At 41.2% G+C, this 23,387-nt stretch overlaps 1 protein-coding gene and 1 long non-coding RNA gene across 32 annotated transcripts in view; one reads left to right on the top strand and one right to left on the bottom strand.

Moving 5' to 3' along the window:
• trol (terribly reduced optic lobes) overlaps positions 1-23,387 on the top strand; it is a 604,861-nt gene that overhangs the window by 316,589 nt on the left and 264,885 nt on the right. For 25 of the 29 annotated variants that reach the window (XM_065435395.1, XM_065435391.1, XM_065435373.1 and 22 more), the window contains 10 exons: positions 4,665-4,772; positions 9,313-9,420; positions 9,947-10,054; positions 12,801-12,911; positions 17,127-17,240; positions 17,973-18,086; positions 18,178-18,285; positions 21,097-21,213; positions 22,122-22,232; positions 22,322-22,378. In XM_065435395.1, the coding sequence (XP_065291467.1) occupies positions 4,665-4,772; positions 9,313-9,420; positions 9,947-10,054; positions 12,801-12,911; positions 17,127-17,240; positions 17,973-18,086; positions 18,178-18,285; positions 21,097-21,213; positions 22,122-22,232; positions 22,322-22,378 (1,056 nt within the window). The remainder of the gene's footprint in view (positions 1-4,664; positions 4,773-9,312; positions 9,421-9,946; positions 10,055-12,800; positions 12,912-17,126; positions 17,241-17,972; positions 18,087-18,177; positions 18,286-21,096; positions 21,214-22,121; positions 22,233-22,321; positions 22,379-23,387) is intronic. The other 4 variants (XM_065435379.2, XM_065435387.2, XM_065435402.1 and 1 more) reach the window with 2 other exon arrangements.
• The window catches only part of LOC135904553 (uncharacterized), a 42,410-nt gene that overhangs the window by 9,828 nt on the left and 9,195 nt on the right, over positions 1-23,387 (bottom strand). For 2 of the 3 annotated variants that reach the window (XR_011512347.1, XR_011512346.1), the window contains exons 2-3: positions 21,068-21,142; positions 15,942-16,038 (exon numbers count right to left, since the gene is read on the bottom strand). This is a non-coding gene — a long non-coding RNA (uncharacterized lncRNA). Of the gene's footprint in view, positions 1-15,941; positions 16,039-21,067; positions 21,180-23,387 lie in introns of those variants that run through there. The other variant, XR_010565142.2, reaches the window with a different exon arrangement.

The raw sequence follows: 23,387 nt of genomic DNA on the forward strand, positions 1-23,387 counted from the left end.
CTGTGGAGCGTAAATGAAGGTCATCAAACTGAACACCACTCCTCACAAAGAATTCGTTCAAGCATGATTTATGTTGGATCAAATATTCAGGTACTATAAAGCCTGGTTTGCAAGCTGTTATTTTGTTTTTTAGGGGTGAGTCATGCCGATTAGTACTTTATTTTATGAATTGGCATATAGCAGAACGTCGTAATGAACTGAAGAGAAGAAAAGGCATAGGGCACCCAAGCACAACGTACATGTCCAAAGCAGATTTGGCAAAACATCAGAAAATAGTTTAGCTGCATTATTCACTAATTAGAAACTGACATGCTATAACGTGGTGTCGGCTGTTGATTCCTGCAGGCACTTGTTTAAGCAGGCATGTCAAGTCTTTTTGTTGTTGTTGTTGTTGTTGTTGTTGTTGCAGTCAGTGCTATGAACATTAAATAAGCATACATGTATAACTGCGCCATCTGGAAGTTCTAAGCTTCAGCAAAGCCATAGCAGTGGATGGTGTTTACAAGGGTTCAGAGCTAGCGCCTTCATATGCATCTGCTGCTGTAAACTTAGTGCACATCTATACAGATTGCACAGTGTGGACAACTTGGCAAAGAGCACACTTACACATTACATAAACTTCAAACAATGAACATGCAGTCAGGGCTTCATGGGCAGCTTCATTCTGTTCCCCAGGTAAATGCAACTTAGTCTTCATTGATATTCCGTGGTATTCATTGGTATTTGTCTTTTAGTTTAAACTTTGGCATAGAATAAATATGTCACCCATGACACTTAAACTTGTTACGAGTGGGCTTGACTGGGCTTGAAAGTGCATGCTTTTTGCACTAGGGTTGAAAGTATGTAAGGCAGCATGAAATAGCTTGCTTCTTTTTTAGTTTGCATGTTTACCTACCTGTAACCTTTTTTGCTAGAACCTAAACAAGTTTGGGGGTTTCAATTTGTAAGTGCTGAATTGAATTTTGTAGTGGCAAGTATTGTATTGTCAGGTTTTTTTGCTCAGGGTGAAAGCATATTACAAATGCTAGCTTTTCATCAAGATTGGGCCAGCATCAGGACTAAGCCCTTTATAGTTGCTGGCAGTACTGCGGATATTATGCACAGCAGAGCTGCTTATGTATCTTAGTAATGCCCTGTTTCCTACAAATGTGATCAAGTAAAGTTTTTTTGAGCTGGGCATAATCTGGCCTTTGCAACAGTAAGTCTTTCAATTTTTTTCATGATGCTAACTAGCAGCAGTTAGTGAACTTGCTTCAAATTCTAATGTTGCTTTTGCTTTTAAGCTTGCATGCTGTGCTGTTGTTGGATTCTGTTCACTGGTATGTATATTGCAAAGCATGTAGTGCATGTGGTGCTTGCAAACTTGGCATAATCTTTCGTAGATCAAAATATGTATGCCTCTTGGAAACTATGCAATGTGTTCAGCTTTTTGCCATGGTGGTGGATGCATTTCTTCATCTTACATCTGTGATGGGAAGTGTGATCGTCCTGATGGATCTGATGAGTTTTGTTGTATGTTGCTTCTTGCAATTTGCTTTATTTCGTGCATGATAATGCTTTTCCTGAATATACACAGGGATGGGAACTGATAGGAGCTCCAACTTTTCTTAATGCTCATGTCCAATATCGGTACTGCAAAAATTTAGTCGGCCACAAAACTTTACAAGACACGGGATTTACGAGAAACCTTAATTCCCACAAAGCCTTTAACTCATTTTCAATGCATAGTATCCTTTATGACCTACACAGTGGTCCATTATATTAAATGTGCCATGCCATAACAGACGAAATATACATTTGTGTGGCAGTAATGTTGAAGGCTTGAGGCTGTGTTGGTGAGCTGAAGTCGGTCACATACATTTTGCTGTTTGCACTGCATCCATTTGGACACTTCTAAATAAGACATTGTAAATGTTGCTGTGTTTGTCTCAAAGCCTATTCTGTAAAATTGGAGGGGCATCATTGGTGCCATAATTGAAGTTAAATACAATGCAACCTTCTCACAGCCATGCTCTTGAATTTTCAGTTTGTGAAAACCATGAAAGAAAATCGTAGGAATACATATGTATAATGAAACTAACATTCAGTTAGTGTTACCTTTGCTTTAATTAGTGACAAATGTGATTTGGTACATTCTGTTATATCATGTGGTGCGTGTCCAAATGAGCTTGCACAGCACAAATCCGTTTGCATTAGCACTGAGTCACCAAGGTTTTTTTTCTATTCTCAATAGCTGGAGTATGACTATCGCCTTTAGGCGCTGTAGGTACAATTAAACGTGCAGAGAAAACTTTATGGATCAGAAATACTATTCAAAATGTGTTAAATGCACTGTATACATATATCCTTCTCATTGGAACTGTGCTTCAAAATTTATTTTTCCAACCTTGTCATTCAATAAAATTAAGATTCACCATCAACGTGGTTGCTGCAACCTTAGTAAAGCAAGTTCTCTAGTCATTGTTTTTCACAATAATTATCTAGTTCTCCAAGCTCAAGTCATGCTAAATAGTCAGTTTCATTTCTGCACCTCAAGTATTTCAGAGTACAACTTTGGTGTCCATATATGCTGATGCAACAAATCTTGCTGAAAAATCTTGCAACTGCATGTCTTTAATAATGACGCTAAGGATGTAGGAAATGGGACAAAACTAAATTTTTAGCAAATGGAATTGTACCTAGAGGGGATATAACCAAAGTATGTATGTCAGCAGCCACCTGACTATGAACATTTCACTATTTTTTTTTCCTGGCTGGCTATACCTACACTGTTGCTGGTGTCATATTAGGCTAGTAGCTACATCCTTGTATGTTCTTAGGAAGTTTAGTCTTGTCTGTTAGTACAATTAAAAATTGTGAATTCTAGCTTTCAAAAAAGTGTTTAAAAAAAGCGACTTCAGTTCGGGTTTTTCTTCTGGAACCTTGCGAAGTCGGAATGCTAAAATTTGCTGTCAGTGTGTTCTGTTTGTCTTTCAATATATTTTGTTGAAAACATCTTATTAATCATACTTAAATGCAAACTAGCCACTGGCTTCAAAACTAAAAAGAAAGATAATATTTTTTTTAAAGTGAAGGTTGTGCTAGAAGCAATAATTTTGCTCAGTGTCAATTTCCAATTCTATTATTAGTTTGCGAAAGAACTTAAACGAGAATGTTCTTCCTATAAGGTCACAAATTGGCACTATAGCTAATGTAATGCAAAAGGATACAGTTGGGCGAGTTGGTATGGTAACATGTCCTGTCTGCTCCTTTCTGTGTTCGTGTTTCACTTCGCGCTAGAAGCCAAAATCATGTTACTATAGCTAATTCCTGTTACCAAGGTATGACTTTAGCTATTGTAAATGGAACTAATTAGTATACTTCTCAGAACCTTTTCAAGCATGCCAACATTGTCTACAGAATGGATCTCTGACAGGTGCATAGTGCAAGTTGGTAAGAATAGACTACATGCAGGATGATAATCTGAGGAAATGGGAACCTTTAGTTAACCTTGAAAATCGGTATATATTAATAAGCTTAATGTGTTTATTTCTCGTAATATCCAAATCATCTGAAGCCTACATGCCTTGTGCTTAATTAGTAACTTTTCTTTTTCTTTTAACTGCAACAATTAAAATTTGTGAATAGGGCAATTCTGTCTTTGCTCTTACATTATAAGATGTCTGCAACAAATTCCATTGATCAGATAGTGTGTGTGTGTGTGTGTGTGTGTGTGTGTGTGTGTGTGTGTGTGTGTGTGTGTACTTTTGCAGCACAATTGCAGCCTGATATTTTCTTTTTACCGCAACTTCATGTGTTATTGAGCTGCCAATGAAAATTAGTCAATTTGCTTCATTTAAAACAAATCTCATGCTGTGCCAGAGGCAGGTGCATGAAGCAGTAATGCTGGTGTACTTGTCTATTTCGAGGTGCCAGAGCTGGCAACAGCTTCTCGGTTAGTTAGCCAGGCATCAGTTAAATTTAAAGGGGAGCAGTGAGGCATGTTTCACATTGCATGAATTATAGCTGGAATATCATTTTAAGTTATATCTTGATTCTTAACTGCATTCAAAATTTAACACTGAAATTGCGTTGGAGAGTGACATACTTCAGTTCTGCTACTTAAGTGTGTTCCCTAAGCTTGCTAATTCAGTTAGTGGCTTCTCATAAGCTTTTCAATTAATCATTGTGATTTGGGACTTGTTTCCTTCCTTTTTTCATATGCTGCACCACTGTGAAGACAGAATTGCACTATCATAGGAGGTCCTTCTTTAAAGGAAACGTCATTCATTTCTTAGAGCAGGCTGCACAAATTCATGTTTTGAGCAGCCACTAGAGAGGATTATGTCATGTCAGCACGAACCTTAGCGGTAGAAAATATGGAAGTTCTCTGTAGGAAACACTGCATTAGTTTGCTGTGCTTTCCTCCCATGCAGCTGCAAAACTGTCCCTGTAACTCTTAGATTCTTATACGTTGTGTAGTTATATGCATTGATTGCATACATTTATAATTTTAACATAAAATGCTGATCTTTATAATTGACACATTATGCAACAGCATTACTGTGCAGTCAAATCAAATCCTTTGAAATGCAGTTTGTGCATGTGGTAACTGCCTAAGTGAAAATTTGTTCAACTGCAGTTCTAATTGTGCTTTCAAATATCTTGCCCTTCTACTCATTCAGAGTGCAAAGATGGTGAATTTCAATGTGGCAGCGGGAAGTGCATTGATATACGGAAGAAGTGCGACAGGCGTGTCGACTGTGAGGATTTTTCAGATGAAGCCAACTGCGGTAAGGATAGTTTCAATGCAGGCAACCTTGCTTTGCTTTAAAGGAGCCCTGAATCACCCCTCGGGCTAAGTGAAGAAACGGTCCACAGATAGCATACACTGCTGTGAACATCTCAGAAATTTTGCAGTCATGCGCGATGCTGAGATCTCACAAGCAGAGCACAGTCACCTTTCTCTCAAAAGCTCTTTTCAACAGAAGCCTGCTCCCATGGGGGAAGGAAAGATAGGAGGCAGCAAACTGCAACATAACTTAAGCCAAACCTGGTGGCCCAACACGTGATCATACGTCAAAGTGCACGGTCGGTTTTAGTGTTGCTGCTTTGCAGGCAGAGCCACAGCAGGGCAGCTGAACAAGCGTGCACTGACTAAAACTGTTAGCAGCTACTGGGAACCAAATGTCTCGGTAAATCTCGATTCTTCCTCCGTGATCTCGATACAAGAGGTCATGTGTTGGGCCACCACTGTGGTTTCACGGAGTGTTCGCTTGCCAAGGCTCACTGCATGACGTAATGCTCCCTCCTATATTTTTCCTTCCTCCATGCCTACTCCTCGCTACAGTGTACTAGAAGGGGGCAGTGGGCCTACTTGCCGGTGGAGACGATGCAGTGCGGTAACTCTGCAAATGTTGGCAATATGCACTTCTACGATAGTCCGAGCAGCGGCACTGGGGTCAGCTTCAATGGAACATGGGAGCAGTGGCGCAGCGGCCCGCGTACACACGAGCACATTAGCTCAAGTTGCTGAGCTGCGTTGGTTTGCTGTGGACATTGTCGCGTGGGTTTTAAATACGTAAGCATTTCTATGCCTACCCAATGAGAAACTTGCCTGTCATGGTAAGATACAATGAATGGCTCATAGCCCCATAAGCAAGTAAAAAAAATGGAATGGCTCATACCCACTTAAGGCAGAGGCTAACGTGCTCATCAGAGGGAAGCGAAACAGTCCATACATTCATTGAAGTCACCCTTACAAAGCACATAGCAGCATATGTTTCAATAAAGAACAAGCTCAAAACATCCAAACCGTCAATAAAGAGTTACATACCCCTCTAAGCAAACATAATGGTGGTTTTGCTGCGGCCTTGCTAAATTAAACCTAATTCAGCTTAACAGCAAAGGTCATGTGGTCGACTCCCACCAAAGTTTGAGCGTTGGAGTGCCTTAATTAACTATGACCTAATTAAATGTGGTTTGTTAACCTCAGCTTAATTAGCATAAATGGTCATGGGTCCCAGTGCCATAATGAACTCTCTCTTAATTAAACTTGCGTTATCATGTTCGCAGTCAAACATAGCGAATGACTGATGAGGGTCGATAAGGGTTTATACCGGTCAGATCAAGTTCCATAACATTCATACTAACGGCAAGCTGCATGTAAATGAGCAAGTGGCATAATGCTTACACATACTTGCATAACTTCTAGAGAAGTTTCTACGTGAAACTTTTTTTTCCTGCAGTGTTTGTTGCACACAGTATGCATTGCAGTGACTGAGCCGTGCCGCGACATCGAAAAAACCCTTATGATGATTAACAATAAATGAAGATGGCTACTCTCATATGTGCCATAACTCAAGTGAAACGCGGAAATATTTAAGCCATACAATTTTATTTTAGCTAAGCAGAGTAGATCACCATAGCCACTAATCCACTACGGTGAGACTGTTTTTGCATGTCGCTCCTAACATTTAGCTTAATACCCCTGCCACATGGGAACTTTAAAGCTTTTCAGATTAAGTGCTGCTACATGTGATTTTCGAGCATGCTTAATCTAAACCTGGTACGCTATCATGCCTTGTGCATGGACTGCACTTAAAGGGGCACTAAAGGCAAATACGAAGTCAAGCTAAAGTAATAAATTAGTGCTCAAAAATCTCTAAGCCGTCAATATTATTGGGAACACAGCGTTAATAATCGAGAAATTGAGGTAAATACAGGACGTGATTAGAGGCTCCCCAGGGAGATTCAAGCACTTGTCCAATGACGAAAGCCCTGCCGAGTTAAATTCTCTCACTAGTACTCAACTACTCGTTGCAAAAAACATCCTCATATTGCATTATAAGATGAAATAAAATGCTACTTGTCCAGTTCCATTTCATGTTTAGAAAATGGAACTCGTTAAAATTTCCATTGACAACGATGCGGGCGGTCCGAAGGTTTCGGCCTTGCTCGATTCTGTGCCGCTCACGCTTTTGCGTTTCAAAACTTCCCTGATCGCATAGTGATGCGCTGGTCTTGCTGGCCTGCGAAACTCGCATAAACTGCAAGTAGCAGAGAATTCAACTTCCATGTCATACCACGGATGCTCGAACGGTCTGCGCCACTTGACCAAAACGCAACTGCAGCGGCGACTTCGCCTCTGTCTTGGCTCGGTGCCGCCGTCTGTCGGTCACTGTTTTACTTGCAGATGGCAGCAAAGGGCGGTAATGGCGTATGCAATGCCGCCACTCCCCGGTTGGGTGGCGGGAGATTGAATTTCAAAAAAGTTATTCAGACCCTTCAGATACAATTTTCTCGTAAACTATTTTCTTGGCATGAAATAAGCGTTGCGAAGTTTCTGGAATGGTATTTAAACAGTCCACGTCGACTTAGTATTTGCCTTCAGTGTCCCTTTAATTGCTTTACACTGGTATTCTTTCAAAATACTATTGTCGTAAATTTAGTGGAAATCAGTTCACTATTACTGGTGAAAGTGAAGGCTAAGCCTCCTCCCCCCGTCTGGCTAGCGTACCTGCATTTTTTAGCTTAGCTAGGAAGTATGCGTGCACCGTGGCGTGCACTGTTTTCTGATTCACTGGTGGACTACCTGACATAATCTTGATAAAAAATCATTTCGGTTAGGTCGACACGACATGAAACCGTATATTTGGTTGCCAACCCTCTAATGCAACAAGATTCGACTTCGATTTCAAATTAATTTTTTTACTCCTGATAATTTGGAAAATTTTTAGGCCCCTTCTAAATAAGAAAAATTCGTTCGCAACGACTTACTTGCTTAAAAAATCTAGCGGTTAGGACAGGCAGTAAATCGCTGAAGGATTGGCATCGTCCTTTCCTACAAGGTACTGTTCTGGCAAGTATCTTGTGGCCTAAACATATATAGTGCTTGCTAAAGATGTGTGAATATTCTCAAGTGTGACGAAATTAAAAACATAAGAGTGTGAACTGCTTTGAACTGAAAACAGCAGTGCAAGGAAAATGAAAGCTTTTGCTAGGGTCACTCTGCAAGCAAAGCTTCCATTGAAGTTGTCTGGTGCCTCCTCTTGGATGCGACACTAACAGTGTCGGAGAAACAGCTGAGTAAGCCCACTGCCCCCTTCTAGTACACTGTATCCTCACTCTTTTCTGGAGGATTTTTTTTCCATATGCGGCTACTATTGGCCAATAGCCGACGCCAATCAAGAGTGTCTTGATCATTGCGCTTCTTTTTACTGTTACTGTGTAGACGCAGTTTAATAAACAGGCTCAAGTAAGCGAAAATCTGCTTTCGAATTTCGATAATTGCATACTTCCGGAAGAAGCAGACTGCCATCTGCTCACGCTCGGCCGTGGCTGCCCGCATAGGAATTTAACTTTGGCTACCCTGCTTATTGGTGTCGTAGCCATCGGGTCTCGCTAATTTCGACTAGTAATCAAACACTCAACTAGCCTCTTGCCACACGTAACTTAAGACACATGCACTTGCCAGCACGCGCTTGCCCCTGGCCACTCCTGGTTTGATGCCTTGGCAGACTTTGCAATGACAATGCCTAGGCATTGGTAATGAGCGCTTCAAAGTGCACAAATTCGATGTGGCTACTATCCGCCGACTTAACTGGTGCAGGACAAAGCTGGTACGTTCTACGTAGCTCAGCAAGACGGGAGCATGAGAGTGCGTGCACTCTAGCCCTGCGGTGCACAAAGCAAACGCTTCAGTTGCATGCAACAGCGGTCTGCAGCATTGACACCACAGCCACCGTTGGGTTCCGCAACAAGTCCGCTGCGCACTGAGGCTCACCGAGGACAGATGCATTTGGCACGTCATAGGCACCAAAATTCGAAATAGTGGCATCTACGTCCAGAATAAAACATCGTCATCTACGTCTACGTAGATACATCTACGTAGAAACGTCTACGTCTAAAATAAAGTGACGTCCAAAATAAAATTTCAGCTGTGCGCCACTGTAACCTTCAGTAAAGAGAGGGCTGCGGACACGCCCCACTCCGCCGTAGCCTTCGCAGTGCAAATCATTGAAGGAGTGGAAGCACCATGAATGATATGTTTGATTACCTATTACTCTGCTTCTGCTGAATGCAGTAAATTTTTGCAGCAAAGTACTTCTGAAATAGTCCAATTTAATTGCAAGTGTATTTATCGATCTCAATAAAAAGTGGTTCAGGGCCGCCCCCCCCCCCCCCCCCGTTTTTTTAATAATTCAGAGTGTACACAACTGAATGTTTCTTGCATACTCCTGCATGTTTGCATCAGATATTTCACATTAAACAAGCCTCTGTTAAGCAGCTATGCCCAAGCAGTGAAATTTATGAAGTCAATTCTTGTTTCAGAGTGCCAAGACAGCGAATTTCGCTGTGGTGATGGTAAATGCATTGAAGGCCGAAGACGATGTGATGGCACTGCTGACTGCAGAGACTACTCAGATGAAACCAGTTGTGGTAAGGCTTTCATATCTAAAGGACAGCTGCTTCCCAAGTGTGCATAAAACAAATGTGAGTGGACTGCTCAGGTCCTGATAAGGAACGAAGTCGTAATGCATATTTATTTGTAACAATATAATTTACCTGTCGCAGGGCATTGCAAACAGCATTTTGTCAAGCGTAACCCCATTACATTTAAACAAGTGCTTATCGATATTCTCAAAATCTAACCTGTATGTATTACATTACTGTGCATTTTTGCTATTCATCATTAATAAATAATGATGTGCTGTATTGGGACTTCGCATTGTATTCAATGCGCATTTTATTTCTTCCTTCAAAGGAATCCACAGCCAGTGTTTTGCGATTTGTAACCACGTCTTTTTCTTTGTTGCCTACTGTAATAGCCTGACAAGGGCCCTTGCAGCAAAACAAGTAACATCTGCATGATTTTTACTGCAGACAACTGGCGTTGGGCCTTAATAGCATTTTATAAGATCCGAGCAATAACTCGATTACTTCACATGCGTTGCGAAAATTTCAGCCTGCAAGGACAACGAGTTTCGCTGTGGAGACGGAAGCTGCATTGATGTCCGCAGGAAATGTGATGGAACTGCTGACTGCCGAGACTACTCCGATGAAAGGAACTGCAGTAAGCAGTGTTTACTTCACTTTTCTTTCTTCAAACTGGTTACATTTTTCGGTGTTTTCTGAAGGCACCTGCTCTACTTATAAAATGCTCATTGTAATAATGCTTCATCGAATTACTTCATTCACAACGTGTTGTCATAGTATAACAGTGGCGAAGATGCAGGCCCGCTATGAGAAGGGCTGAATAAAGAGGGGAACTTTTTATTCGGCAGACACGTGCATGCAAAGGAATGCAACAACGAATACTGCAACAATTAGTGTGGCCATTGAACCTGAACTAGAGTGACCGTTGGCTGGCCATTCTTCATGTTTTCCAATAACCAGCATATAGAATAATGAATGTTTTTGAAGGAGCTGAAAATATTGAGCTGAAGACTTGAATTAATAACAGCACAGGTGCATCAGTGCATGCAGGTAATGCGGCAACTCTTACTTCAAAGCATAAAATCGCAGAACTGTACAACTGCAGGGACAAAAAAAGCAAATCAACCACATCTAATGGTAATATTATGGTTTCATTGTAATTCTTGCTGTATTGTTAGAACTGCTGCTTTTGTCATTAAAAACATCAGAAATGTCAGCATTTTTTTTAATTGACAGTAAATATAGTAGTTGGAAGTTTTTACAAGTACAAAAGGTCCCGTAGGCAATGGCTATATTGGGACCTCCTTTCATTGTTGCGAGCATAGGCGGAAACTTCATCTTTCTGGGCAGATAGGGGGTTGGGGGGGGCGCACTGGGGCTCGACCAGCTTTCCGAACCTCACCCATGTATATATGTATACAAGGGACGTTCTGAAATCGAGCTTCATTTTTTTTTAAAAGATAAGGTGGTACACCAGGTGAAACAACCTTCATAAGAATCCATGCCTGTTGCTGGTTCAACGGTGGAAGGAGTGTTAGCTGAGGAAGAATGACTCATGCGCAGAACCCCAAAGAAGCAATAGTAGCAGCAGACCAGCGTGCTTGAGCTTATTAGAGTACAAATCGCAGTGGCAGACAGATGTGCACTGACTTGGTCGACAATGGAAGTGTGTGCCGGAATCGGGAGTGAAGTCGTCCGGAGTGAAGTCGTCCGGAGTGAAGTCGTCCGGAGTGAAGTCGTCCGGAGTGAAGTCGTCCGGAGTGAATGGGCACTTGTTCCTTCCATTGAAAGCCGCACTCTCGGGACGTCACTTCTAAAACAATGCTGAGGTGGAGCAGGCTGTGCAACAATTCTTTGCATCATAAGCACAAGGTGTATAGTTCGTGATGTCGTGGTGTACTTGTTTTGGCAATAAAGCTTCAGTGTGAAAATAACTGATTGAACTTGCTTTCAGAACTTCCCTCATATACATATAATTACCTTCGAAAAATGTTTTACTGGCAGAAACTGTGTGGCCTTGAAGAACTGTTCACTTGGAAGACTTGTCCTATATTTAGCTATCACTAATACTGCTTCCCCATTGGGGTGAAACTGCAGCCTTTCTTTTTTCTTGTTTTTCTTTTTTTTTTGTTCTTTACTGTGAGTTCGAGTATAAGTGCTGCTGCACATGACTGCTATTGATTCTGATTTCAAGTGAAGTCTGGGTTGGTCTCATTTCGGTTACGGAGTGAATTATATTTATGACCTCTGCATGCAAGTGGTGATGTTTCCATCCGTAGTAAATGTTGTAAATTACTGAAAGAGTTCTTTTTTTTTCTCTTTTCGTGAGTCATCACCATTGCCTACTGGAAAGAGGGCATACTGAGACCCATATCATTCACATGCATTTCAGGCGCCGTTAATAAGACTCTGCCAAAGGGGTCACTGAAGTCTGAGTGCTTTCTTAACCCTGAAAAAAGCCTGCAAGGTAATTTGAAGCGAGGTGAACATAGAGCAACATATTCATTCTCTAGGCACAGGTATAATCCATACCATTAGAAATAATTGTTGGTTGGCTGCCTCCATCTGTTTACAAATAATATAAATTTTGTCCTGTGCATATATTTAAATATATGTCTGCATGGTGTTCAGAGTGGAAATAAAAAAAATAAAAGTGTGAAGTGAAAAAATACGGATGAGATAGCCACCACTGGGGCTTCTATTGCACTTGTCCTATTGTCAGGACTTACAGAAATAAAGTGCAAGTATGAATTAAAGCCGCGCACGTCTGCGCCAACAATGCTGCAGTAAGCGTTTGACCTTATCGAAACTTCCACTGAAAAGGTAGAGGCTACTTAAAAAGAAACCTCAAATGCTGCGAGTGACAGAACTCTGGTAATTACACTTTAGGCCAGCCATGGTGCAGCGGGATCTCAGGAGCGGCCAACACTGTGTCCCTTCGGTCGAGCACACTAGTGTGTTCTATTCTCGCGCTCATGCAAGCCCTCATCTTCACTGGCTTTGGAGGTGATAGCCGCACCGCTACACCACGATTGCCACCTTCTTTCTGCTTGTACAGTAATTATCTGAAGGCTAAGGTTAGATAGGCTTTTACATAGTCTCCACAGTTGTAGTCATCTTTATCATCTTAACGATGTAAATAAATGTTTACCTAGGTCACTGTTAGTTCCATGTGTTGCCACGCAATGCTATTTTAGGCATATTTTGCTTTGTTTTAAATACCCAAGACTGAGCGAAATGCATAACAAATGTGAAATTTTCTTGTTGCATTCTTTTATATACAATGCTGGTGCAAGTGACAATTCTCAGCAAATGCTTCTCACAGCATTGTGAAATGCATTGTGAATGATTACTTCAAGTGAATTTTTATTTGCTGCATTCAGGCTGCAAGGCCAATGAATTCAGGTGTGGTGATGGAGCCTGCATTGACAAGTCCAGACAGTGTGACCGCACCCCTGATTGTAGGGACCACTCGGATGAGTACAACTGTCCCAGTGAGCTTACTTCAGGTCTTTCAAATTGCATGAGGCAGTGTTTTTCACACAGTATCTTGCAAATAGTATTTACATTTACTACAGTAATTTAATGTAGTGTATTGCAAGCACAGGCAACCTGTGTTTCTAACATGGTGCTCGTGCTATTGTGTAGAAAGTTAGCCAGGTACATCGAGCAGCATCCTGTGCAGGAGTGGTTGCCAGATGCTCTCATTGCGGGTATTGAGTATGCGTTGCCTCAATGTATTTGAAGGATTGTTGAAAGGGGAAGACGTGCGAGATATTTGCTGTGAGGTTAGCAAGAAGAGGTGGGAGGCAGACAGCTATGGTGGTTGGGGTGGAGTTGGCCTGTTACACCTGGAGATAATTTCACAAATGGAAGTTGAGGACAGTGGCAAGAAAAGTGAAGGAAACCGACAAAACACACAATGGACCAAGAGGCAGCAAATGCAAAATATTTAAGTAGGCATCTGTTAGAAGCCACAGAAAGTTTACTGGTGCAGCCCTCTTAACCAACCAGCTTAAAACACTTTATACATAGGAACCTTTTGTTCTCACTATAAAAACTTCTCAAATGCAGCACTTCTGAAGGAAACAATCATAAATGCCCCATTAGGTAGGTTAACAAATTACTAACCTGGGCAAGTCGAAATTGCATATAACAGGCTTTCAGTGCAGGATTGCACAAAGGGATGAAAAAAATGTAGGCAAGTCTCCTCAGGTCTGTCTTCAGTTTTCTCGTTCTGAATTTTTTATGCAATTCTGCTCTGAAAACCTGCACTAGTGCAACAGTAGCAACCGCTGCATTAGCTTTATCTGTAAATACCTTCAGACTTTGCGTGTTGTGGGATTATTCACTGTTTTTATCTCTACAATATATTTTTGTGCATTAATGGAATCTGTTGCACAAAGGTAGGACTGTGCCCACGTGCAAAACTAGGCAAACATGTGAATGGGCCTGTGTCGAGGGAGCTTTTTACCCAGAGACATAGAAGTGACGAGTGGCAGTGCTAAATGCAACTCAATGGCGGAGCGGCCTGGCAAAATGCAGGGTGCCTATATCTAAACTTGTGCATATATGCTGTATTGCTAACTTATCAGCATGCAGCGAGTGATTAAGCTAACACATCCTGTGGGAATCTTCAAGATGGAGGGAGGTATTCATAAAACAGCGAGTGTACTACGTCCATTTGAATGTAGCACATAGCCACGAATTGAACCTATACAAATTCCTGATTAGCTTCATTTTCTCTTAATTTGAGTCAATTAGTCATTGTGCTGGCTACTGGTTAGCCAAGTTTGTAGAGCAACTGCTTTAAAAAGGCAGTGTTGTGACGTTCAACCTTCTAAATGGAGTTTTTTTTTACTACAATTCCTTTTCATTCCCAAAAAATCGATATTAAGTTTCTTTACAGCCTCGTGGTACAATTTGGTTGATATCAACTTTCCCTTTGTTATCGGCACCTCGTAAAACAGGAATTCGGCTAATGGTGATAGAGAAGCAGAAGTGAATACACTATGTCATCGTATAGGATGGACCTTATTGAGATACTTCATGTGTGGGCAAATTACGCCATTTACATTATCTAAGCTGGTGGCTCAACAGGCTAGGAGAGAGCATAGCTCACTTTCAAGGGCGCTGAAATTGCTGTCCTGCCTTGAGAGAGAGAGAGAGGCAGAGAGAGAAACAGATTAAGACCTTGCTTAAGGCTTCTCACTGAATGGACATGCTACTTCTTGTGTAGTCTTAAGGGTGCTTCCTGACTGGCTTGCATGGGGTATGTTTCAATAACGCTTTTGCTTCATCTAGCCTTTCATGTTTGATAGACTGTCTTCATGTTACTTCAGCGCTTGGGCAAATATATGCCTTTCTGTGCTACTAGGCAATTTTATTGCATCTTTGTTCTACATAAAATTATACATAAAATTATTATACATAAAATCTTGTTATTGAGTGTACAAAAACATATGTCATAACTGTGCGTGATTTGTCAAGAGCTCCCAAATATTGCACTGTTCTGGTGCCATTTCACTATATTGCATGCTCTGTGATAATGCTATGAAAGGAACTGTTGTGATTAATTGTTAAATGGGCAGTAACATAGTGCTTATAGGATTGCACTATACCAGTGCCTGGTTGCACCAGCTGAACAGATGAGCACAGTGACAGTGGCACAATGGAAAAGTCCGATAGGAGGTTCATGAAGAGGGCGGTGGACAATAACTCAAACTTGCAGCTCACTATTATAAAATGATTGTCCATCTACTGAATGATAGGAGGAGGTGCCAAAGCTAATGCATTATGCTCCATCATGCAAGCATGTCATCAACAGACAGTAGGAAGCATATCTCGTGATGCCACCTCCAGCGACAACATACTATCACAGTGACATCACCACAGTAGCATATAAAAATGATGCATGCAAAATAAAAACATTTTTATTTTGTGTGCATCGGAGATATGCTTCCTGCTATCGGTTGATGACGCGCTTGCATGGCGCAGCAGATTACCTTTGCTGATTGTAGTATGAGGACCTACAAGTTTGTGTCTGATTTTGTTGTTTTAATGCTTGTTTTACAGTTTCTAGCAAATTTCATGCGACACTAACTTGATAGTGAATACTAGTGATGGAGGTGTAGTTGGAGTCATTGCCTGTTTGCAGGGTCTGTACAGAATTTTGAATTCCTCAACTTAAAATTCAAATTCCAAGGCCTTGAATGTCCTGGAAACTTCAGTACCTAAATCTTTTAACTTCTTTGGAGGCTTACTACTTCATAAAATGTGCACTCCTGATGTCACATTGATAATGAAAAAGAAAAAAAACTTTCTGAGGATGAAGGTTTTGGGTTCACACCAGTAAGTGTATTTAGTTTACTGAGCAGGCAAGCACTCGCCACTGGTCTGCAGTCTGCAGTCTTCCCATGTTTCTGTGCTTGCAAATCTGTATTGTGACTGCTTGATGGGCACATCTCACAAAGAAATCAGCCTCTGAATTTTTGACAGTAGGTTAGTCTAGTTCATTTTCTTACCTTTCAAAGCTGCTGAGCTGTGAAAGGTATTAAGCATACTGCTTTCTCCAGCTGCAACCAAGTAAGTTCACAGAGAGGCTTCAGCGAGCTGCCAAATCTGTAAAAAGAAAAAAGTGACCGTAAATATTCAAGGTAGTCGGATGGTACATTAGACCTGGATACCACGAAAAAACTTTTTTTAACAATACTGTAAACCCGTTGCGGGCAGCTACAGGGTGGGAAAGTGAAGATACAGAAGAAAAGCACATTGCTATAGGAAGCACAATTACAGCTTTCTCTGAAAAGTCTCAACTTAACTGGTGTCATGAAATACATGCAGATCAAGTTTATTAAATTCAGCAATGGTTTTTGAGAGGAAGAAATACTTCAAGCGGTCAACTCTAGGTGTGTATGACATACTGGCAAATGGGTGGTTAGTGCGGGGAGATATTCTGCCTGGACTTAATTGCTGGTTTGAATCAATCGGGTAATCCCTGTGCAGATAGCGAACACCATAAGTGATATCGCATATGTGAAGTGCAGTGGTTCAAGAACTCCTGAAAAGAGTCTAAAGAGAAGAAAATTTGGCCTAATGTGAAATAAAGCCTGCTAGAACACTGGTGTAAGTAAGGTAAGACCATTTAGGAGATAAATTCCTCTGCAGTGTGTGTGAAAGTTCTACTTAAGAGGGGGCCAAAGGCACATGCTAAAACATGCCTCATCGGTAGTTTATTTCTTCAGCACTCTGTGTTGTTCTTGTAGTAAAGTGAATTATATGATCAAATTTCAGTTGAAATTTAGACATTCTACTGCTAACTAGTTAAGTTTGAATTTTTAGCCCTGGTGACTGCATTCTAGCAGGTGCAGAATCTGAACTCTCTCAATACTGATATCTTGGTGTGCATCTCAAAACTCCAGGTCACGAAAATTTATTGGTAGTCCTCCTCTTGGGCATTTTTTCTCACAGCCCAGGGGAAGTCTTGAGGTATGAAGTTTTGTTATTAGTAAATGTGTCAGTCCTAACCTGCCAATCTGTTTACACTAGCATCAGACATTTCATTGTATTAAAGCTGCTGCATGCAGCTTTTAAACTTCATGAATTCTTTGATATATAGATGTATTAGTCATCGGAACTTCTCAAGAATCTGTACAGACACTGTTTGCTACTGCATGCAAAAAGATTAAGCATGCTGCACGTCTACCTAGTTCCAGGTTGCTCTGCCTTGCAGTTCAGGTGTGGTGATGGGCGATGCATTGACATTAGCAGAAAGTGCGATGGGAGAGTAGACTGCCCTGACTTCTCTGATGAAGCTAACTGTGGTATGTACTAATGTACTTTGCATGTGTAACGTATTCTTCCAAAAAATAAGCACTATATGAGAATACTAGTTCACTGTTTTGAATTGAATGTGACTGAAATCAGGCAACGCCTTTAAAAAAAACATCTGCATGAGTATTCTTATGTTAAAATGTGGCATAGTTCCAGCTAACTTCAACTGGTATTTTCTGGCTGCATTTAATGCAATGTGGAGAGAAAGGGTGGTGGGTATTCCCATTCGGTTATGTTCTGCTATTTCTATATAAACTAGCTAAATGCAACTCTTGTTTCCACTGCTGCACATACATATACAGATTTCTTACAATAGTGTTTCTATTGACTGCCCAGTGGAATTTAAGTTTTTCTTTTAGCTGTGTTCAGCAGCTGTAGTGCATATCAAGGTGACCATGATGGTGCAGCGTAGCAAATTTATAATTCATTGACTCGCTTCTTAATATTTTTAGCCCTTGCTACAACCAGCAATGAAAAGTCATGCTAGGCTAGTTTAGAGTGCCTCCCCACTGGCTCCTAATTACAAGGACCCTGGTGCTGTCTATGCCTGAAGTGCATGATGCTTCACTGCTCGTATTATTTCATTCTGATAAAAAGTTCAGCTTTTTAATATGACAGTGAACTTCCACATTTCCTATGAAAACAAGTGGCATACATATGTGTATTAGCTGTTTGCATAAATAATTTTTCCTTACTTATATAAATAACCTTCCCTTACTTAGTGTCTGATGCTTGTCAGTCTGATGAGTTCAAGTGCAAATCTGGCGAATGCATAAGGCTCTCTGGAAAGTGCAACCGTCGAAGGGATTGTGCTGACGGAAGTGATGAAGAAAATTGTAAGTAAAAAGGTCCTTTTCTATAGGAGGCCTCAGGAATTGCACATTCAGCAAGAATTGATAATTTTTGCTATTTCTTGTGTGCTTGCAGGCTGCACAGCTGATGAATTCCAGTGCAGAACTGGAGAGTGCATTGCGAAAAGCCACAGGTGTGATGGCCAGTACACGTGCAGGGATGGGTCAGATGAACTAGAGTGTAGTAAGTGCCTCTGTCCATTTTTTTATCACATTGTTTGTTCTCTGCTTTTGAGCAAGCTAGTGTCTCCCATGTTCCTGCATCATAACAATAACATTTACACCTGTGAGCAAAATGTACAAAGCGCAGACTCGCCCACAAAATGTGAATTTATTCATAATTCAAGCATGCACACTGAAATTGACAAGTGCACTGGAAAATTTGCAATGACAAGTTTGGACTGCAGTCCACAATTTCAAGTTACATTCATAGGTGAACAAATTAATTTTAATGTGGAGTCTCTGGTCCACATACGTTTGCACTGGGGAGTACAATATTTTTGCACCATCCTAGTACTACTCTGTACTACCAAGTCCTTAGGAACATAATGCAAGCTTAGCCTTACTGTTCACCCCATCCTCCTGTTTAAAGCATTTGCTTTTCTTAGCTCATTGTTCAGTATTGCGCTAGTGGTGCCGTCTGCAATGGGAGGGGGGGGGGGGGCGATCTCGTAGATAGTGTAGTCTACAGTTCCCATGGGCATGTGCTGCTGGTTATGTTATCATGCTACCCGCCATGGTTGCTTCATGGCTATGGTATTGGGCTCCTAAGCACAAGGTCGCGGGATCAAATTTCGGTGACGGCAGTGGCATTTCGATGAGGGCAAAATGCGAAAACACTCGTGTACTTACATTTAGGTGCACATTAAAGAACCCCAGGTGGTCCAAATTTCTGGATACCCACTATGGCATGCCTCATAATCAGATTGTGGTTTTGGCACATAAAACCCTACAATTTAAAATGTTAATGTTGTCATGCTGCTGGGTGTGTGCTATCATTATGACGCTGCCATCACACAATTATCGTCCCCCCATCGTCATATTGTAACATAGCAGAGTGTCGGTGTAGACCGGTTGGTGATTAATAATTTGGGAAGTTACCACAATGAACACACGAGATTTGAAAAAAAGGGACAACATGAAGTGTCGCATTCGTTCCGTCGTTCCATCATAATCGTGCTTTCAGCATTCAGTCGCGATTGTGACTCCATTGTTATGCTATCGTTCTCATAGTATTCCTCGTGCATTCATTGTCATGCCATTGTCATGTGATCGTGGTCATTCCTGCTTTGTAATCTGATTCTTGTCATACTGTCGTTGTCAAGCTGTCATCATCAAATAGTCGTTTTCATATGGTCAGCATCACACCGTCGCTGTCACATCATTGTCATGCTGTTGTTGTTATACTACTCTCATAATTTCAGAATCTTCATCCCATTGTCATCATGCTGTCATCATCATGCGATCTTCAGCTGTACCAGTGTATGATTAGGAAGCTGGCGAGTGATCTAGCATCGCCGAGGAGCATAACAGTTTAAATTAGAAGGCTTTAAGACATATTTAACACTGAAATGGCATGGAAGAAGCAGGACCTTCAGACCCCCAAGCACCCCCCATGGTTGTGTATTGGCTATGGCATTGCACTATTAAACCAGAGGGCGTGGGATCGAATCTCGGCCGTGACAGCCACATTTCAATGGGGGTAAAATGCAAACATGCCCATGTACCGTGCATTGGGTGCACGTTAAAGAACCCCAAGTGGTCAAAATTAATCCGGCATCCCTCACTACAGCGTGCCTCATTGTCATAATGTGGTTTTGGCACATTTTGAGGTCCCCGAAGCGGTTTGGCACACTCAAGATTGGGAGTGAAGACACCAGCCCACACTTCAGCTAATACTTCAACATTCGCTTTACGCACTCATGACCATCCTGCCAGTTTTCTTTTTTTAAATGCTAAAATTATGTACTCACCAGGATTTATCTTAGTATTGGAGCCATGTGTCTTACTTTAAGTGTTGAAAGGACTTGTTGCAATTTGACCTCATTTTATTGTGCACTCCTTAAAAGTTGCTTAAGATCGCATATCATTGGATCAATTGCTCCTTTACTCATTCGATGTTTCTGCTTCTGTAAAAAAGTCTGATGGCCGTGCTAAACCGGTGTCTGCATTTTTACTCGAGCTTAAAATTGTGGAAAAACACTGCTCACATGACCCCCAGCACTACTCTTTTTACTTTGAGATATTTCTAGCGTACACAATATTCGCATTCATAAAACCAGTGTGGAATTTGGTTATTCACTATTCCTGTTGCTCTTGGCATAATTTTCTGCTAACCATTATTGGCTTTGTGTAGATGCACCTTCTTGCTGCTCTATTCTCTCAACTTTGGGGTTCTAAATGCATCTGTTCTTTCTTGCATGCTGCAGGGGGATGTGGTCACAGTGAGTTTGGATGTGGTGATGGGAAGTGTGTGGAGGATTTGCTCAGATGTGACGGTTACTATGACTGTGAGGACTTTTCTGATGAGCAGAACTGTGGTACTGATCAAATTTGTCTCATCACTACTCTTCTAAAGCATGAAGGTTTTAAGTGCACTGAAAAGAAGTGCAAAATTTGCTCAGTTTCTTCAATTACACATTGCAATGCATGATTTGAAACAACATACTGGTTAGGCATCATAAACATAGTTCAGCTTGAAATTGAAACATTAGGAGCATGCCACAAAACATTTTGCAGCCTTAAAACTTCATGCATTGTCCAGAGCAAGCAATGACACAAAGCAAAACAATTACTTGATAGTCAATACATCAATATTCCAACTACTGTAGCACAGTAAAAATGACAGGCACCTAATTGTGATGCCAAACCCATGACTACAAGCTCACAAATTTAATATGCACAATACGAGTAACTTCTGCATGCCATCTTCATTTCATTTGTTGTTTAATGTTGTCTTTTCTTACCTCTTCCCTGCTGTCTGTCTGCCTTATAGAATCTCACCTCTGCAGGCCTTCACAATTCCGATGTCAATCAGGACTCTGCATAAACAGAGATGAATTTTGTGATGGAGTGCCTCACTGTCCTGATCGATCTGATGAACTTAACTGCTGTAGGTTTATCCTGCTTACTGCTTGCCTCTGTATGTGCTGAAATTGCTTAGGTTAACTGTCATGGTTTATTGCTATTACTTTTTGTCTGTGCGTCCAATTACCTACACCTCCTATGCTTGAGGTGTCTGAGCAGAATACTGTTTGTAGAATTTGAGCTGTAGTTCTGTAGATTTGAGCAGCATGTTGCTATTTGTCCCCGTTTATTCTCTTGCCTTGTATTTTTCCCATGGCCGCAGGACAGTTCAGATGTTCAGTAGAAAGTGACATTCAAGATTCCCACAGCCTTCCTTTTCTTTTTCCTTTTCTTTCTTAAATATGATAGACTGCTACTACTAGTACTACTTCAATTACGAATGTTGATTCAGGTCTCTTACGTAGAAATGCTGGCTGTTATTGCTTGAAAAAACACAGGCCTGTATTTTTTCATTTATGGTGTACATTATAACCCTGTGTCATAGGGAAACTGAACACAAATACCGAGCTTCCAAGATTCAAGGAAATTAGTTTTTCTGGGGGGGGAGGGGGGAACGGAGGGGGGATCATAACTAATGCTGCTGCTGCTCTGTGCTAGGTGACTATAGCCTCGGCCTTGATCATTCCGCACCAACTATCATTTCATTGAATGTTTCCTTTTAATGGCTGTTCTCTCTGGTGGGCCAACTTCTAAGACATACGAGCAAGATATAGTAATGACCCCTGTTCCATGATTCAGTCAATCTTATTGCAGTCGTCAATGCACGGTGACATTTCAAGGAGTAATGGGCAAGTGCTGCTCAGATAGGAAAGCAGGAAGGAACCATTCTTTGATGTTGCTTTGGTGTAATCTACTGTTTGTTCCTTACAGCACATAATTTTTTTTCCTGTGACACAGTAATTTTTATTATCTGCATTATATATATTTTTTCAGGGACATGCCAGCCTGGACAGTATGTATGCGCTAATGCTCAGTGCATTGAACGATCTCAGCGCTGTGATGGTCGTTTTGACTGTACTGACTTTTCTGATGAAGCAGACTGTGGTAAGCATTTATCATTATTAAAGTGGCTTGTCCTGACAGCTGAGGCACTTTAGATTAGCTTGCATTCATTTTATTTTAAACGTTTACAGCTCCTGATGCTGGCGTGAACATCAAGGTCTACCCAGAACGGCAGACAATTAGACAAGGTATGATACATGAATCCTGCTAAATTTATAACTAAAAGCACTTATACTGGGTGTACTGGATAAGGCTATCTCTGTAGACATTGAACACTTGCATGTTGGAATCGGGCATCCTGTTTAACCTATCAGCACCCAATTTTTTGGACTTCCTAGAGGCTGCGAAAAGGTCTGAAAAATCGGGCAGTCGGAAAAAATGGATGCATGCCTTTTACTGCTCTCACGGGCTCAAATCGCTGCAGGCACGTCTGAAATAGCTATGAAGGCCTGGCAGTACACATATTGTTACGTGGTAGTGACTGTGACACAGTAGCAAAACTGTAAATGGCAAAACTAGATCTTTATTGGGCGAACTTGTGCCCTCAAAAGCAAGTTACACTTGAAACACAACAATAGCGGCGAACACAGTTGGAGATCGTCTGAAATCTGATCAGCGGGTCAAGTGCGTCGGCTTTTATACGTGAGTCGTCGAAGATTCTAGAGTGATCGCTGGGACCCGCGTGTCTTCCACAAAGTTCTACTCTATTCGTGTCACGCATAGATGCAATCAGATTACACAAGGCTCGGTGACACAGTGGATGGAACCATCGATAACATTCCAGAAACTTGCGATACATGCAGGCGCGTCCTGCACTGTACGACAACATTTGTTTGGCGGTGAAACGTGGTCGCCCGATAAAGATCAACAAGTACAAGTGTCAGTATAACTAAATAAGGCGTATTGTTGGTCGTACTATGATAGGTGACGGCGGGTGCACGTGTGTATAACTACGAGGAAGCTTTAGCTCGGGTGCGCCTATCTAAATACATGTAAAAGGGGAATTCATTTTTCTTGGCAACCACTGCACCAAATTTGACGAGGTTTGTTGCATTTAAAAGGAAAACTTAAGATCTATTGACTGTTAATTTCAAATTTTCGATTTAGATTGTCAATGTTTTATTAAAAAATTGGCAAAAAACGAAAATTTTCAGGAAACGAAATTATGAAGTTTACAACTCTGTAACTCGGCAATGA

This window comes from Dermacentor albipictus, chromosome 2 (assembly GCF_038994185.2).
Source record: "Dermacentor albipictus isolate Rhodes 1998 colony chromosome 2, USDA_Dalb.pri_finalv2, whole genome shotgun sequence".
NCBI classification, from domain to species: domain Eukaryota; kingdom Metazoa; phylum Arthropoda; class Arachnida; order Ixodida; family Ixodidae; genus Dermacentor; species Dermacentor albipictus.